The sequence below is a fragment of the Anabrus simplex genome, chromosome 1 (genome assembly GCF_040414725.1).
Source record: "Anabrus simplex isolate iqAnaSimp1 chromosome 1, ASM4041472v1, whole genome shotgun sequence".
Taxonomy (NCBI): domain Eukaryota; kingdom Metazoa; phylum Arthropoda; class Insecta; order Orthoptera; family Tettigoniidae; genus Anabrus; species Anabrus simplex.
The window spans coordinates 645,588,375-645,608,220 of NC_090265.1; the positions used below are offsets into that span (position 1 = coordinate 645,588,375).

A 19,846-nucleotide genomic window follows, 5' to 3' on the forward strand; every position below is an offset into this window, starting at 1 on the left:
CCGTTCAACACCAGGTAATGGCCTTTTAATAACTTCTTTTCTTGCTAGGTCGGCAGTTTAACACTCGCGGCGGGTTCGAAGCATTTCCATCATGTAACCTTTTCCTAAATGTAATTACTCTTTTCATCTTTTTCTTGTAAGGCTACATATTGGGATAGAGAGTGCTAACCCTCTCGAGCTCCCACTCACATTTGTTTTGAGGTGAACTTATTTTCTCAAACTATTCTTCGTTTATGTAATGTAAAGTGTTCTTCTCTAAGTCACCTCTGTAGTATGGGATTAGCCCTTGCGTTAGCGGCCCAGAGCCAGATTAGGTTTTAAAAAAAACAAAGTGTATTAGGAGTGCAAGATCGCCTCCTCTCAAATTGTTATTTTAGAGGTCATGTAATCAACCTTCTTTTCATGTAATAGACCTCTGTAGGTTGGGTATTTTACCCCTGTGAATACGTCCTTAGAGGACAGCTTGAAGGTAGAGTTTGGTGTGGCCTTTGAGAGGCTTAAATTTTAAGAGCGGATCGCTCTTTTGAAAATGGAGTGTCATATGCCTCGTGGAGGCTTTTCTGTGTAATTCGGAGCCAGGGGCTCCTAGGGATGAATGGGGTTTTCTGCCCCTCTGTTAAAACTTGTGTTTGTGGTAAAACTGAGCTGATCGCAGAAGTCAGGGCGTGAAGCCCAAAACCTGTAAATATTGTATCTCCCCTTGTTTTGCTACATTGTACCTGCCATGTCTGTTATTGCTTTGTTTTTGAAAAGAAAATATAACCTAGTTAAATTTTAAATTACTTTTACATTAACTTTGATTCCGTAGTTTGAAACCCATTCACGCCCGCACCTTCTTACGCCTCTACCTACCGCTAAAACACGGTAACAAGTGGTAGCAGAGCGTGGTTGAATGGGTCTCAATTTAGCCCCTTTTGACGGCTAAACATTGCTTTAATTCGAACTCTAACAATTTTCTCAGTTGCTGGAATTTTTTGAGTTTTTCAAAATTGTTCTGTCATCATGCCCGGCCCTCGCGATGTTCTCCTCCTTAACTACTTGCGCAAAGAGGAGTTGATATATGAGTTAACTATCAGAAACGTTCAATCTGGAGGCACGGTTGCAATAGACACTAACAAGCTTAGAGAGTCCCTTGATTTGCCCATTTCCATCCCCAATTTGGGAGAGAAAGAAATTGATGACTCTCTTTCCACGATCGTCGAGAATATTACTGGGCTAGCATCGGTAGTCAGTTTTTTTGATGAAAACGATCCATCTCCTAATCAAATTAAGCGTGTGCAAGGCAGGCTGTATCACTTTGTAAATAGAGTTAATGATCTGTTGTCTCTAAAGGTGAATGACGTTCAGAGGAAGCAAGCTAATACGCTCCTTGAAACTATTTCTGAATTGTCTAATAAGGTCACTCAATTGCTAACCGGCGAAGCTCCTCCCAAAACTGATCAACCCGCCACAGTGAACGTAGGTAGCGATGAAGAGCCTCCTCCTCAGGGAGAAGTCAATAGGATAACCGTTGCTGCTCAAACTATCTCTGCCCCATCGAACAACGAATCTGAACGCCGTGCGTCATTGAGTAACATCCGCTCTGAATTAACTTCTTTGCCATTGAAACCTTTAACGACTATGTCACCTGGGTTCAGCAGCTTGCCTCATCCATTGGCAATGTTGCTCAGAGGTATCTCTAAGTTTTCCGTCAACACCACCAGTGACGTAATTTCATTTTTAAGATTTCTAGTGGAATTTCAGGATCATGCCCTTGTGTTTTCTCTTTCCCCATGTCAAATTTTGCAAATTATCTATCCTTATGCTATTGGTGTCCTATCTGACAAAATAGTTAGAGCCATCACCGAGCAATCTTCTATTGAGGATTTCCATGCCCATTTGCTAGCTAACTTCATCCCGGCTAGGGCCAGGTCCTCCCTTATTCAGAAATACTATTATCGGGTACAGCGCTTGGATGAAAACCTGGCAGACTTCATCCAAGATATTAAGTTTTATACTAGGGTGTTTGCTCTCCACTTCCCTGAGGATCAGATCGTGCAAGCTATTGTCGAAGGGATTTCACCACCCTACCGGTCATATTTGTGTTTCGCGGCGTGCCCGCAAACCTTCTCTGAACTGGAAGCATTAGCCGTCTCTGCGGAAGGAGTTAGGTATGCCGATTCCTTGCGTGTGGCGAAAGAACCCCCGCCTTCCTTTAGTAATACTCGGCCTCCACCTCGCCGATCAGTCAATCCCCGTAAATGTTATGCTTGTGGGTCGCCTGACCATCTGCGGAATAAGTGTCCTCTGATCAAGTCAAGTGGGACAAGGAATGGAGCAGAGTCATCACAAGGCTGTTTTAAGTGTGGGGCCTTCTCACATATCGCCAAGAATTGCCCAAACTCAAATAGCACCCCCTCCTGCTCAACTTCTGGTGCAAATTCCAGCTATGCCAATAATAAAAAGTGACTAGTGGCGTCGGCTGAGCCGACTAATCCATCTTCCCGAGACTCAGCCCCTAGTAAACAGGTTGTAAATGCAGAGATCGACCAGCCTTCAAATTCATCTTTTGAATGCCCTAAAGAGTGTCTTAGGATTGCGGCGGATACCCCCGCACCTGTTCCTTTTCTTAAGATTGAGTTAAATAACGAGCCTATAACAGCTCTCTTAGATTCAGGCAGTGTTTGTTCCATTATTTCGGCTGATTGGTATTCTAAATTGAAATCTGTTTGTAAACTCCCTGACTATGACTCATCTCCTGTTAAATATGTTTCGGCTAATTCATCTCCATTAGAAATTCCAGGTTCCTTACATGTCAAAATTCGGGTTTTTAAATTTACATGGAAGATCAAATTGTTTGTGGCCAAGCGTTTGTCTTGCCCCATCATATTGGGAGCGGACTTCATTTCTCACACTGGTCTTGTGCTCGATCTCCAGAGTAGGTCGTGCACATTCAAATTTGCGTCCAATTGTAGAATTCCCTTGTTAAAGTGTAATTCTGTATCATGTTCATCTATTTCGCCTACCCGGGATGAGATGTTGTTAGACCTTAGACATCTACCTGAGGAGCAGGCTGATAGTATTCGGAAATTGTATCAGTCGTTTCCCGAGGTGTTCTCTGATACTCTTGGTGTTACTGACCTTATTGAATACAAAATTGAGGTCACGGATTCAATTCCTGTCCGTTTTCCACCGTATAGGCTATCTCCACCTAAAATGAAGGCTCTGAAAGAAATCATCGATCAGATGTTGAAGGATGGTATTATTAGGCCCTCTAAGTCAGCGTATTCTTCGCCTATTTTTCTAGTCCCGAAACCCCAAGGAGGCTTCAGGCCTGTCATTGATTACAGGGCTCTCAATCGGAAGGTGGTGTTGCAATCTGTGCCCCTTCCCGACCTTCATTCTTGCTTTTCATGGTTTCGTAAGGCCAAGTTCTTCACCATCTTGGACTTGAATCAGGCCTATAATCAAATTCCCCTTGCCGAAGAGTCTAAACATCTTACAGCGTTTGCCACGGACTGGAATTTATATGAATACAACCGCGTGCCTTTCGGGCTCCCCACCGGGGCAGCTGTGCTCACTAGGCTACTAGATAGGGTCTTTTCCGACATCAAATTTGAGTACTTATATCACTACTTGGATGATGTCGTCGTATTTTCCGAAACCTTTGAAGAACATCTAGATCATTTGCGAGAAGTTCTCAATCGCCTTCGTAAGGCTGGGTTAACTGTTAAGTTGTCCAAGGTTGCCTTTGCTAAGCCCTCTATGTCATTCCTAGGGCATATTGTGTCACCTGATGGTGTAGCAGTCGATCATTCTAGAACACAGGCCATCCGTGATTTTAAACCTCCCAAGGACATTAAAGGTATCGCCAGGTTCATTGGCATGGTGAATTTCTTCAGGAAGTTCATTCCTAATTTTGCTAATAGAGCGGCGCCCTTAAACCTTCTTCGTAGGAAAGGCATCAAATTCGAGTGGGGACCTTCTCAACAAGCCGCTTTTGAAGATCTGAAATTAGCTCTCTGTAATGCCCCTGTACTTGCTATGCCTGATTTCTCGAAGAAATTCATCGTCCAAACCGACGCATCGTCGTCAGCAGTGGCTGCAGTTCTTCTTCAAGAGACTGAACTAGGGAGGCGACCCATCGCCTATGCGTCTAGGACATTGTCAGCTCAAGAAGCAAAGTACTCCATATATGAGCTTGAAGGTTTGGCAGTCTTATTCGCCTTAGAAAAGTTCCGTCTCTATCTGGAACACGTCAAATTCGATCTGGAGACAGATAATCAAGCCTTAAGCTGGGTCTTAGGTAGGCCGCGTCGTACAGGTCGTATAGCCCGTTGGGCCATCCGTATTTCTGCCTTCCAATTCGATGTACGGCATATCAGAGGTACTGAAAATGTTGTCGCCGATGGACTCAGCCGTATGTTTCATAACGACGTAGAGACCCACGAACCGGTCGACAGTTCATCACCTTCCGAGTCCATACTATCTGGTGTTAATGCCATCTTAACAGATGCTCCCATGCTTTTTAGGGATATTGAGAAATACCAACGTGAAGATCCGACGCTGGCTCCTATAATGGAAACCCTTTCTTCTGGGGAACATGCTGTCCCTTATGTTCTGAGGAATGGTGTTCTATGTTGCCCTTCGAGGCATGATAAGTTGATGAAAGTTGTTGTTCCAGCGGTTCTTGTACCTATGATCTTCAAGTATTATCATGAGACCCCATTAGGAGGGCATCTGGGTATCTTTAAAACTCGTGAAAAGATTCGTGAAATGTTCATATGGAAAGGTATGGACGGTGAAATTCGGGAACTTGTAAAAGCTTGTAAATCTTGTTTGATCAGTAAACCCACCATGTCCACTAAAGTAGGCCTTTTGTCTTCTCATCAAGCGTCGCGCCCCATGGAACGCCTGTATATCGATTATGTGGGACCCTTCCCCCAGTCAAAGGGTAATGCCAACAAGTTCATCTTTGTGTGTGTAGATGGTTTTACAAGATTTTCTTGGTTATTTCCGACTAAGCTGGCTACCGCTCAGTCCACCATTACTTGCCTAAATTCTATTTTTGCTTCTTTTGGTCCGTGCCAATATATTGTATCTGATAATGCTAAGGCTTTTACATCTAATCTGTTTCGTAAATTCTGTTTTGACTTGTCCATCTCTCATGTAACTACATCTGCTTATTACCCTCAACCATCTCTGGCTGAACGGGTTAACCGTAATCTCAGGTCCGCACTTATTGCCTATCATCATGAAGATCATTCTAGGTGGGACACGTCCCTGCATTGGTTAGCTTTTGCTTTGAATTCGGCGGTTCATGAATCTCACAAATTTACTCCAGCTTCTTTGATGTTTAAGTTCGTTCCCAACACGCCGCTCTCTAACCTCTGGTCTCTGAATGACATTCTGCCCGAGACAATAGATCCGGACAACATTAAAGATCTTTGGAAGAAGGCTAAAGCCAATCTTAAAGTGTCTCATGAAAAGGTTAGGGAAAGGTATGATCGTGGACGGAGACCCACCACTTTGAAGGTAGGTGACCAGGTTATGGTCAAAAATTTTGTTCCCGCGGGCAAGCTTGCCCCCAGATTTCATGGGCCTTGTATCATTCTCGATTTTCTTACGCCGGTTACCTTATTGCTAAGTAATCCAGCCACCGAGCGGATATTTAGAGTTCACCTGTCCCAGGTGAAACCGGTGTAATTTCTGTGTTAACTTGCTCCATATTATTTTGAAAGGATATGAAGGTTATATTTTTTTTGAGTTTCACTTTTAAGGCATTCTGCCCCTTCTATAGGATTTTGTTTCTTATGTAAGCATGTTTGTGAAACCTGCCCCGACCCATTAAACTGCCATCCTGTCTTTGCCACGGCCATTACCACGCTCCCGTCTCCTGCTCCACTCTACACAGTGGCTTAATGAATACCATGAATATCTGCACGCCGCTGGCCCCTCACTCTCTCTACAAGCCTGTGCCCTCAAAGAAAATGATTGTCCAACACAATTCTGCCGCCTAGCTTTAATGTTTCAGCGCCCCCGCAGCCGCGCAGCACCGTGCAGCGACTGGGGAGGGGGATGGGCCCCCTCCTCTCCAGCGAGGACGACATGTGCACGGCGAGCCGGAGCTCTCCTCCCGGCCAAGGCTGATGTGCGGCGCACGACCTACTACATGCCCGCAGCCTGTATCTGTTCACCGCGGGCGCGGCGTACTTCAACACCTCTGCTCCCCTCATAGTGCGGGCGAGCGGTATCTCAGGGTACTTGAGGGGTCCGAGCGGCCTCCGTTGGACGCAAGCTGCAACGGCCGGTCCGGCCATTCGACTCAATCTACATCAACTATATGGACAGTCACCATAAGCAATAACTACACTTGGGCATTCAACTACAATATTTGGTGGACATTGCAAAATTTTTCTTCACCTTTAAGTATTAAAAGTTTATCTTCAGAAATTCAAATTCTACAAACATAAAGACTTTCACCTGCAACAACAATATTTTGAAACTGAATTAAGAAATCTTGTAAATGCTTCTGCTATCTATCTTCGTATCAACATCATTACTTGGACTTTGTTTCAAACTGATTTCATGTGTCACCCCTGGAGGAACTTTTGGGGGGGGAGGTCTGTACCGGGCGGTACACCTCTACTCTGTTTATTTAAAAGTTGCGCCAGTTGAAACTCCTCTTCTGGAGGAAGTCTGAACTTTATCTACACTATTAATCTACTAATTTCTCAGAAGATGTCACTACCTGGAAATTTTTGAGTTTGTGAACTGTGTCATTTTTGATGTGTTTTTGTTTCACTTGAAGTAAGAAGTGTGAACTTTCTCTTCTAGAGGACACTACTGAAGAATTACAATAGTGCAACCTAGTGCGAAATCAAAGAACTATTTTGTTGGAGAAATTTTTATTTCAAGAGTTTGTTCTTTGTTAAATTTCTTTCTGTCATGGTTTAAGTTGGCTGTATACCCCTCTTTTTCCCCTTATTTTGGATCTAGCCAATCCCGAATTTCTTTAATTAATTTTCCACCAATAATGTGTTTCTTCTTCCTCTATGTAGGGGTTTCGTTTCCCTAGCCAATAAAAACTTTGAGGGAGGGTGTTTTATTTCCCCTAACGCCTAGAATCTTCCGCGAGAGGATATAAACTGCTGATTTTGGGGTCTCCGGGCCACTTCTGTTCCATCTTTCAGTGTATTAAGTACATAGCAGGAGGCGGGAAGCGCCTCTTTCTTCTTCAGCCGTTCAACACCAGGTAATGGCCTTTTAATAACTTCTTTTCTTGCTAGGTCGGCAGTTTAACACTCGCGGCGGGTTCGAAGCATTTCCATCATGTAACCTTTTCCTAAATGTAATTACTCTTTTCATCTTTTTCTTGTAAGGCTACATATTGGGATAGAGAGTGCTAACCCTCTCGAGCTCCCACTCACATTTGTTTTGAGGTGAACTTATTTTCTCAAACTATTCTTCGTTTATGTAATGTAAAGTGTTCTTCTCTAAGTCACCTCTGTAGTATGGGATTAGCCCTTGCGTTAGCGGCCCAGAGCCAGATTAGGTTTTAAAAAAAACAAAGTGTATTAGGAGTGCAAGATCGCCTCCTCTCAAATTGTTATTTTAGAGGTCATGTAATCAACCTTCTTTTCATGTAATAGACCTCTGTAGGTTGGGTATTTTACCCCTGTGAATACGTCCTTAGAGGACAGCTTGAAGGTAGAGTTTGGTGTGGCCTTTGAGAGGCTTAAATTTTAAGAGCGGATCGCTCTTTTGAAAATGGAGTGTCATATGCCTCGTGGAGGCTTTTCTGTGTAATTCGGAGCCAGGGGCTCCTAGGGATGAATGGGGTTTTCTGCCCCTCTGTTAAAACTTGTGTTTGTGGTAAAACTGAGCTGATCGCAGAAGTCAGGGCGTGAAGCCCAAAACCTGTAAATATTGTATCTCCCCTTGTTTTGCTACATTGTACCTGCCATGTCTGTTATTGCTTTGTTTTTGAAAAGAAAATATAACCTAGTTAAATTTTAAATTACTTTTACATTAACTTTGATTCCGTAGTTTGAAACCCATTCACGCCCGCACCTTCTTACGCCTCTACCTACCGCTAAAACACGGTAACAATTATTATTATCATCGAATATGCCAAGGATCATATTCCCATACCGTGTTAAGGCCCTTCCTGTTTTATTTACAGCGAGTGCATAGTTCGAACTGAGTTGACACATCGACCTTTCGCTGGAGACTTGAATTTTCCGTTGAGTTTAAATTCCATGCGAGCGGCGTAAACACTGTACACAGAAACGCCGATCAGCTGCGCGGTCTTTTTCACCATGTCTTCTACAGTCCACAGCGGATTCTCATTTCGTAGGCTACTGTAAGCATTTAAAACAATTTGGTTTAGATTTCTTACTTAATTTTTCTCCACTTTTGTTAGCTGTACAGTATTTCACAGGGGTTTCAAGCGTCACAGCATCACACACGTCTTGCTCACAGCTGGCAGCCATTATGAATACTGAACATGCTGTTGCAGCCGTATTGCCAACAATTTTCTTGGATCAATCTTCAACGTCGTTCATATTATGCAAATTTATCAGCCATGGAATGAACTTGAACAAAGCTTACTAAGGACACAGTGCAATAAGATATCAAAATCACATTAAATTATTATTATTTTGCTACATACACCACTGAGAATAATAACTATGCATAGCCATCTATGTATCAAATATAAGAGTTAGTAATGAACCCGAATAACATACAACCTATGATATATTTTCCATATTTATACAGGGCAAAAATTTTAAATTCGTCAAGTCAGTTCACCAGAATATCTAACCAAACTGAAGGAAGCTCCTGACTTCAGGAACAAGTAACAAACCTAAGGAACTATTTGGCGCTGCTCCACAATAGTTCCTGGAATCATTATTTCTTTGACGCCATGCTCTTTCAGGTCGCATTTAAACTTTAAATATTGCTCGAGTTTATCGGGAAATAGAAAACAAAAGAATGTTGCCAGAACATGGATGCTTGAAATCTCTTTAATGGTCATGTCAAGATTAGGCACCATGTTCGGTCTGGAAGCCTATCAAAGAATAAAGAAACAAAGCGCCTCTCAGAATGACGCTGCAAGTTTCGTTCAGTTTTTGAGGATCGCTCACAGTCAACATCCATGACTTTGGCACTAAGAAATACCTGGTAGTATGGCACTGATATGCATTACCATTCAACATAGTCAGCATTCTTGTTCAAGCACTTGTTCCAGCGGCACACCGAGGCCTCGATACTGGCGTGGAAGAAATCTGCATCCAGTCAGTGAAGACACATGACATCCTGAATGGCCATATTGTTCTTGAATTGCCGACAATAGAGGTACTTATTCAACAATCCAAAGAGATGGAAATCACTCGGTGCCAGGTCAGAGCTGTAGGGAGGATGGTCCATATGGTTGATTTCCTCACCAGTGGAGTGACAGTGAATGCTGCCAGTTTGTGACACACTGGATTATTTGTGGGTAGCAATTTGTAAACTACCTGTACTTCTCTCTGCTCGATATCAGACCACATGCAGCCAATAGCACAAGTGAATTGTTATGGCACTTACGGTGAGAGGTACTGGACCATCCTCCCTATATATACCTGACCTGGCACCCAGCATTTTCCATCCGACCGTTACCTGCATGATAATTGAATTATGATATGGCCGTTCAGATTTCTTCCATGACGGCGTCGAAGCCATGGTGTACCGTCGGAACAAGTGCTTGGACAAGAATGGAGACTACTGAGTAAGTTGCCCATGCAGTTTGTGTCTCGTAGCTGTGAGCTTACATTTGGGAGATAGTGGGTTCAAACCCCATAGTTGGCAGCCCTGAAGATGGTTTTCTGTGATTTTCCATTTACACACACCAGGCTGTACCTGAAATAAGACCATGTTCACTTCCTTCCCAATCCTAGCTCTTTCCTATCCTATGGTCGTCATAAGACCTACTTGTGTCAGTGTGACATAAATCAAATATAACATAAAAACTTTCCAGTCTGTCAAACACACAACAATTTCAATATAAATTATAACACTATAAACATACCTATAAAAATACATATTATTATACAAAGAATGATATGTTTTGTTTTACAAGAACATCCTCAGATTCTATCAAATACCTAAAATGTTTATATATATCTACAGTATTGTTTACATTGCATAAACTTGTCAATGATAGAGAGTTTAGTGAAAATATGAACAAGTATTGACAAATAATGAATTTACAAGTATTAACATAATGAAAAAACTTATATACTTATCTCGACTGCCGATGCTAAGTCTGTTATCACCAAACACTATTTCAGAACTGTGGTCATGGAGAGGCAAATGGAAAGCTTTGGGCATAACACACTGCTCGTGGAGAGGGGAGAGAAAGCATGGGAGGAGCGTATGGAACGTTGTGGATCCTTCCTATTGGATGTTATAAACTGGTATACTGTACCTTGGAGAGGGGAGGAGGAAATAGGGACGGAGCGAGTGGAGCACTGTGGAAACGTCTTTCAACACTGGAGAGGGGAGAGAAGGTTATTAGCTTTCTTCATGTTATAATATACTTTTATGTAATGTGGATGAATGCAAGTTAATGAGTTTAGGTAAATAAAGTTGGAATTGAACTAGAGAACATCTAATAGATGTTGTTATGATAAATGCTAATTATAAGAGTACGTGTTGTCCAAATGTTACGTGAGTAGAGCAAAGAGGGGGGAATTTTTTAAGTATGTATGGTCATTTAGGTTGGTTATGTTAGTTTTATTTTTTGCGATGTAAACTTCGATTGCTTCCTCTATATTCAAAGATTTACTTTTATTTTTGATGTATAAAATTTTTAGATCTATGTTGATGTCTGTGTAATAGTGTGAACTGTCATATATATGCTCCCCGAAGGCTGAATGCTGATTATATCTGATCACGTTTTTGTGTTCTTTATATCTTGTGTGGAAATTACGTTTTGTTTGACCTATATATGTGGCATTGCAGTTAGGTTCATGGCACATGTATTTATATACTCCTGACTTTGAGAAAGGGTCTATTTTGTTTAGGTTGCACTTGCTGAAGTGTCTCAGCAGTGTGTTGTTCGTTCAATTTTTTTTTGTTGCTATTTTATGTCGCAGTGACACAGATAGGTCTTATGGTGACAATGGGATAGGAAAGGCCTAGAAATGGGAAGGAAGTGGCCGTGGCCTTAATTAAGGAACAGTCCCAGCATTTGCCTGGTGTGAAAATGGGAAACCACGGATAACCATCTTCAGGGCTGCTGACAGTGGGGTTCGAACCCACTATTTCCCGGCTGCAAGCTCGCAGCTGCGCACTCCTAATCGCATGCCCAACTCGCCCGCTTTGTTCGTTCTAAAGGCTACTTTTAAACCTTGTTTCTTGAAAATATTAGCAACCTTGTGTGTGTTCTCGTTAACATAATTGAGAATCACATATTTTTTCTTGTCATGTGTGGTGGTTTCCCGGGGATTTTTCTCACCTTTATTTAATAATTTATCGACTGTGCCTGGAGGGTTGTTGTTTTCTTTCGCGATTTGTTTAATGATCTGTATCTCTTCATTGAAATCTGTTGTGCTCATTGGTATGGAAATAGCTCTGTGTATCATTGTATTCACTCATGCTATTTTGTGTGTGTATGGGTGGTTCGACTCGACAATAGTGTGAGACATTTGAGTGGGTATTCTGTATATTTTGAAGACAGGTTGTCATTATTCCTGCTAATTGTGATGTCTAAACTTAATTTTCTTGCTAGTTTCTGGCTCCATTGTGAACCTGATGGACTTGTGTAAAGAATTTAGTGTGTTTAATAACTGGTGTGCATTAGTGATGCCATTATCATGTATGCATATGATTAAAAAAATGGTGACTATGTTGAGTAGTAAGGCATGTCAGTGCTCTACTTCTGTGTATCCTTATACCTGCATATAAAATAAAGTTTCTTCATACGAGCTCTTGCTACCTAATTTTTTGAAGCTACCTTGTATAAAATATTTACGTTATTTATGAAAATCTTACTTGAAGGTCATGCATGCTTCCCATTTGATTTGCAAATGACTGGTGTTCATTCAATCACTGATTCAATCAATCACCTGTTAATCAGTCAGCAAATAAATATTTCATGGTTGTAGTGGAGATGATGTTGTATTTACTCATAACGATGGGTTCTAGATGTAGTCTTACCACAAATTACTCTAGTTTGTGTAGTTGGGTTGATGTCTTTGTTCACTCTACAGAGGGCTGAAGATGACTTTGAATAAAGTTGAAACTTTAGTACCTGAAATAAAGTGATTTGTGGTAAAAACTATATCTGAAACCCATCATCATTGAATAAACTTGTTAACTTATATCTATCTTGTAATTATTTTTATATGAAACACTTGAATGCCTTATTTAAAATGTTGTTTCATTTCATTTCATCCTGATGATACTGCTCTGTGAGAGCAGAGTATATGGAATGAAGACTAGGTGCTGGTTCCATCAATTAACAGTGAAGATCTGACCCATGCAGAGTAATAGTGGAATTGATGGTGGTTTGTGAGCAATAGTTGAACTCTGTGTCACCAAAAGTTGCCTACCCATCTGAAACTTACAATTCAGTACACTGTACCGTTGTCTGTCTAGTAGCATCATTTAGTACCGAGTGCTGAACTATGACTAGAGCCACTCAGCACATTATCTTCAGACTGAATGTGAATGATTTACTGGGCAGTGTGCATCTCCTTAGAACACATCTACAATGACATTTTCAGACAACCGTTCACATTTGCCGTTATCCATGAGAAAATGCAAGGAGGATGATTATAGGATAGTGTGGCTACATTATGTGGACAGCACATCAAATAGTCTCCAATATATACGGCCATTTTAAGGTCAATGGTCAATGATGGAGCGATAGACCAGACTGATGATGGCAGAACACAGCAGAGATGTGGAAGTATATGAAAACATGCATGCTAACAGTGTCCAGAAACAACTGAAATTGTCATCAAAGATCCAAAGAGCAAACGCAAATTCTGCCCTGAATAATAATAATGATAATAATATTATGAATCAAACACTGTCTTTATTATCGATCTAATTTAATTCAGGATAACCCAATTAGTACACACACGTATATATAGTTAGGGACAAAATAGGACGGCCTCAGTTCCTGGAAGCGAGCTGGAATCCAGCAGTCAATCACACCCTGCACCCTGCTGAGTTAATGAGTTCTAAGTGATCCTTGTTTTCAGTTGAGAGGTTGCCAAACCACTTTTTTCCACACTCTCTTCAGTCTTCACCCTTTCTTTGTGTTGAGTGCGGTGGGCTATTAGGCAACTCCAGCTACAGTAGACGTAGTAAATTCTATAAGCCACTAATAGACACTGGGCTGCCACTGGAGAGTCGTAGTGTGAGGCGAGATGGTCATGTTTTGTCCCCAAGTACACACAGAACCATGAATGACCACACTCCACTAATTGCTGTCTGGTTACAAAACTTAGAATTTGAGTTCATAGTATTCCCAATTTGGAAAAGAGGTATTTTATATTTAGATTGCAATTGCTAATTTATTTTTGTAATGTATCGTTTGTTCCAAATGCTATTGTAAAACCTTACTTTTTAAATACATATGCTATTATGTATATGTGTTTCTGTTCAGAAAATTGATAACTACCCATTTATCATTTTTTGGTGGAGGTTTGTTTAGGCTTTTTCATTGTTTTATTAATAAACAGTCTACTGTGTTGGGTGGATGAGTGTTTTCTACCTGATTTGTTTTCTTTGGATTTCATTGTTAAAATATGTTTTGTTTATTGATATGGTTATAGTCCTGCTAATTTGTGTGTGGTTGGGTGATAAGAATTTTTGTCTGTTGTATGTGATGTTTGAGTGAGTTTCCTGTATGTTTTGTATGACAGTTTATCTACTGTATATTCCATTGTGAACTTGATTGAACTGTGTAAAGAGTTTAGTGTGTCAAGTAAGTATTGCACACTTGCAATGTCATAATCATAAATGCATATAATGTCAACAACATATCTGCTCCAGTGCACTATTCCTTTGAAATGTTGGTCAGTTAAGACTTTGTTCTCAAAGTTATTTAGGAACATGTTCACTATTATTCCTGGAAATGGTGAACCCATGGCTAATCCTTTCTTTTAAGAATATATTTTGTTGTTGAACATAAGGTTGTTTTATAACAGGTTGATTATTTCTTTTGTTTCTTGTGGTGAATTGTTTTCTTTTGGATGTTCTCCTATAATTTTAACCGATTGTTATATTGGTGAGGTAGTGTACATGTTGGTGATTTCAAACAATGTCGTTATTGCGCTTTCTGTTCATTTCAGTTTGTTTCCTGGTCTTTTACCTCTAACCTCCAGTTCAAGCATCCGCTTTGGGATCCTTGTTCCTACAATTCTTTTCGCAAGCCCATATCACCTCAATCTCGGTCATTCTACTCTCTCCCACTCTGCATACACCTACTCTTACTCATATTACTGTATTTATTAGTTCTGTCTTGTCTTGGCCAGCATACTTCTTAAGAATTTCCTGTCACATGCCTGGAATTTACACTGAGGGGCCAAAAGTCATGGAAAGACACTGAATGTGATGTTAATAACAAGTTGCTCCTCTGCGAGCCCTCAAAACGGCAGCAATATGGCAAGACATTGACTCTACAAGGTGTTGGAATAGTTCTAGAGGGATTTTGACCCATGCATCTTTCACTGCTACCCACAATTGGTGTTGTGTAGTTGGTGCAGGGTTCATGGAGCGTACACCAGCATCAACAGCATCCCATAAATGCTAGATTGGATTAAGATAGGGGGTTCTGGAGGGCCAATCCATGGTCGTAACTTCACTGCAATGCTCCTCCAACCACCTGCTTGCCACCACAGAGCAGTGACATCGCCCATTGTCCTGTTGAAACATGGAATCTCCATTAGGGTACTCTAGGGCCAGAAAGGGATGCAGATGCTTTGAAAGAATGCCCACATAACGTGCACCAGTCAGCGTTCCCTACAGCCGTACAATGGGGCCTAATTTTTACCATGAAAATGCCACCCAGACCAGAACTGAGCCACCTCCTGCCTGGACACAACCTTGTTGACACGCAGGATCCATAGCTTCATGTGACATACAGCACATCCTTACGCGCTCATCAGCTCGATACAACTGTAACCGGGATTCATGGGACCATACCACATGGATCCAGTGTTCCATGATCCATTGCCGATGTTTGTGGGCCCATGCACGTTGTTGAGCTCTGTGTCAAGGTGTCAGCAAAGAGACACGAGTTGGTTATCGGCTGGTGAAGCCTATGCGGTGCAGTAGCCTTCTTACAGTCCTGGTAGAAATGGGTTCGTGACTCCCAACATTCAACTGGGCTATGATCTGACTCACAGTAGCTCGTCGAGCACCCAGTATGGTTCTATGGAGGCGATGTGATGTCCATTTGTTAAACACCTGTGGTCTTCCTGAGCAGTGGTTTACGCAGGTGGTATAATTCTCTCTGCGATATTGAAGATCCACCCTCGACACTGTTGACCTCGGAAACCTGAATTCGCATGTAATCTCCGCAATGCTATGACCCATGCACTGTGTGTCAATGATCATCCCACGTTCAAAGTCGGTTAACTCACAACATGTGGCCATCTTCACGACATGGGTGTCCGTGACAGACTGCTCAGCTATGCTGCAGCTAGCCGCAACGCTAAGGGGTCATACACGGCACATTTTCTAATGCGCCAACCCTTCCTGTGACTTATGGCCAGTCAGTGTACTTTCCTCTGCTGTGGTCGTTACCCAAGTTTCAGCTCCACACATCAAAGGGAATGCATGGCAGGTAAAATAAAATCAATTGCTGCTGTAAGAAGACAAACCATAATCTGTCAAACAGCTCTCTATATTTTACATGATCTTAAGTTTTTAAACAGGTATTTATAACTTACCTTGCAGGGTCACTATTGGTTGCTTTGCTTTGCGAGGTTTGGCATTGGGTCTTAAAGATGCATTAGCTGGGGGCGGTACTGCTCCGGGAGGTGGTCCGACACGTCTTCCTCTCATACTCATAAGGGCACTTTTTCCCAGAAGTAGATGGTTCATTGCCACTGGTGTTGGCACAGATGGTCCCAGAGGCTGACGCGCACAAGCAGCTAGAACATATAAGGTTGCCAAGATTATTCTGCCAATGTCGGTATGTACTCTGAACATTGTAACACTGAGATTAGTTTGTTAGAAGAGAGTTGTTGCTACAGTAACCACCTCACTCCAGATTCATCTTGCACCAGTGAAATGCTGCAACGTTCAGCAACAGGATGAGATAAACAAACAGATTCCTAACTTATATAGCAAGAGTGCCTGCCTAGTGATGTTTCTTCATTTGGAATTGTACAATACATGTGGAAATTCTAAGAGGATACCCAGCAGGAACTGTAAAGTTACTTGAATAAACCTTCCTCAGTTAATTTAGAATGTGGGTTTTCCTCACTTTATGGACTACACAATTTGTATCCATTGTTCATGTTTCAATATTGTTGGCCAGCATTCATATCCATAAAGGGCCACCAGTCTAATCACCATGTGGTACTCATTTTATATTGAATGGAATTTTCTTATCGCACACAACACCAGTAACTTTGCGCCATTTCATCCATGCGGCACTGTCCCTTGTCTTGACATTGGGAATTGTACTGCAGTCTGAGGTGATGCATAACCCTAGGTATTTGAACCGGGTCACTTTATTAAGTTGAACCACACACACAGTGATCGTGCCATTAGTTTGGTCACTGCATTCCAGGTACTCCATTTTCTTCAGATTTAATTTCATCCCAAATTCTTCAAGGTGCATATTTCACTCTTGTACTTACTGTTCAAGGCCCTCACATGTCACGTTAGATAGCATGATATCGTCTGCATGTAGTAACATCCACGGATGCCTGGTCTGGATGCCATTTGTGATGGCTTTCGTGCAGAGTATGAAGTGCAATTGTGACAAGGCTGATCCTTGATGGACACCAACATTGATATGAAAGGAACTGGATATCCTGCTGCACATCGTACTGAACTTGTGGACTTCCAGTACAGAAAGTAGGCTTCAAGTACAACTAAACTTACAACAACATATGCTAAAATATAAACATCCCAATTGCAGTTGTTATGGATAAGAAACAAAATTAAATTTGCACATATAAAGAATCAAGAAATCAACAAACAAATTTTATGCATCTGTTTAAACCTAAGCTACTCTTGGCACCCCACTCAGTGGACATCCTACACTAATTGTTCACACAATTACAATAACAAAGAAGCAATCAAAAAACAAGAGATCATTGACGAGAAAATCTGTACCCTAAGCAATAAATGGAACAAACCAAAACACAACACCCACGACAAGCTCACTGACTTGCACTGATTAATTAACAGACTAAACCTTTTCAACTAAGAATATAAATCTGCTAATCTGCTCGGAAATAGTTTCAAGGTCAACTGCCATAAACATTATACTGAAAACAACATAAAACAGCTAATCACTGACATAGAAATTGTTTGTGAAAACATACCCATGCCACAAAGAGAAATATTAAAAAATGTAGACACCAATGAATCCCAAAAATTTATTAATGAAAATTTAGTTAAACAACCAAATAATGCAACTTAATACTCTACATTAAAGAACGTAATCATAACAAAAGCAGTCAAAGGGAATGCATCAGTCATAATGGTAAAAGTAGAGTACATAGAGAAACACAATAGAAATCATCAACAACAAGAGAAATCAAGAGTTACAGTGCGACCCCACAATTAAATTTTGAAACGAGATAAAACAAGCAATCAAGGAAACAGACCTTATTCTCACAAAGCAAGAAAAATAAAGGCACCATCAGAAATCCCAAACTCCCCATACTAAGAATGCTCCCCAAAATACACAAAGACTCGTGTATCATGGGACAAATAGTACATTTTAATGATGTGCCAACTTATAAGGTACCGTAAACAAACTACTCCAGCAAATGCTAAAGAAGAAAAAGAAAAGAAGACAGGTTGATTAAAAACAACCTACAACTATACAAAGAACTAAATGAACTAAAAATAACAGAGAGCACAAGAATGATATCCTTTGACACCACCAATATGTATACTACTGTAAAGCACCAATAGAAGAATCAATTAAAATTATAGAAAACCATCTAAAGGACAACAATTCACTACAAGAAACAAACTTAAAAATTAACCTAGAACAACCTTAAACCAAAACTCTTTTTACATTCAACAATGAAAAATCTATTGTCAGAGTGAAGGGTTAATCATTGGCTCACCATTATCAGGCATAATAGTAAATATTTTCCTAAATAAATTTGAAAACAATTTCTTAACTAAAGGAACCAATGGAATCAGAAACTAACAGGAAAATGAAATTTTTATTCATCATAATCAGTAAACTTGTCATCTATATATATAAAATAAGGGTTTTGTCTGTAAATTGCTCAGAATTTTAAAATAACAGTATTTCTGTATCGGTCATGTCCACAGTAACAAGGAAATACACTTTTTACTTTTCCGTAATTTCTGTCTGTCTGTATGTAAGTACACGCATCATGAGAAAACGGCTGAATAGAATTTAATGAAAATCAGAACATAAAGTTGGGGGATGAACCCCTACGATCTAGGCTATAAATCATTTTATTCACGGTGAGTGAAATGGTAGTTTAGGGGAAGGCCTAAAATGAATTCTCAAATATTTATCTCATTAGTGGTCGTATCTTAACAAAATTTGGTGGGCAAAGTTGGGGAATAAGTTACTACAATCTATGCCATAAATAATTGGATTCACACTGAGAAAAATAGTAGTTTAGGGAAGGCCTAAAATTTAATTCTCAAATATTTATGTTATTAGTTGTCCTACCTTTATGAAAATCACTATACTAAGTTGCTATAATCTAGGCTATAAATAATTTTATTCACGCTGAGTGAAATGGTAGTTTAGGGGAAGGCCTAAAGTATAATTCTCAAATATTTGTTATTAGTGGTTGTAACAATAAATACTACATAACTAAAGTTATATAGTATTAAATTTCCAATCATTCATGTCTTACGCATTGTTACCATACCGGCTATGATCACATAGATATTCATGAATTTGAATTTTTGTTACTAAGTCCATATCAGCTCCGAGTCATGAGAAAATGAGTAAACAGAATTTAATGAAAATCGGTATGTATAGTCGGAGAATAAGGAACTACAGTCTATGCTATAAATAATTTTATAAGACACCCTAATATCACAGAGTCGAAAGAAAACTAAATGTGAAGGTGTGCAACATAGATAGAAATCTCATAAAATTGATCAACAATAACATTACATTGACCATTGTTTGTTGTGATGTGCTTTGTGTCTTCTGTTGCCACTCATCTCTGATAGATAGGATTACTGCTGCATACTGAGATTTATTTTTAAAATTTGCCTTACGTCGCACCGACACAGATAGGTCTTATGGCAACGATGGGATAGGAGAGTGCTAGGAGTGAGAAGGAAGCGGCCTTGGCCTTAATTAACATACAGCCCCAGTATTTGCCTGGTGTGAAAATGGGAAACCACAGAATACCATCTTCAGGGCTGCCTACAATGGGGTTCGAATCCACTATCTCCTGGTTGCAAGGTCACAGCTGCGTGCCCCTAACCACATGACCAACTTGCCCGGTCGTACGGAGTGTAGCAGCCTGCCTGAATATTGGCAGTAAGTAGCTGGGGAGTTAGATAACTTTCTCCTTAAGCATGCCATTCCTCTGGTTCATAAATTTTCTGATACTGCTGGTACATAACACACTGGTTCATCATAGCATTCGAGCTATTCAATCCCTACTAT

At 40.6% G+C, this 19,846-nt stretch overlaps 1 protein-coding gene across 1 annotated transcript in view; it reads right to left on the reverse strand.

The window, feature by feature from the left end:
- LOC136885041 (uncharacterized) overlaps nt 1–19,846 on the reverse strand; it is a 186,523-nt gene that overhangs the window by 21,389 nt on the left and 145,288 nt on the right. Inside the window, exon 10 of the mRNA XM_068229766.1 lies at nt 15,933–16,136. Within this exon, the coding sequence (XP_068085867.1) occupies nt 15,933–16,136 (204 nt within the window). The remainder of the gene's footprint in view (nt 1–15,932; nt 16,137–19,846) is intronic.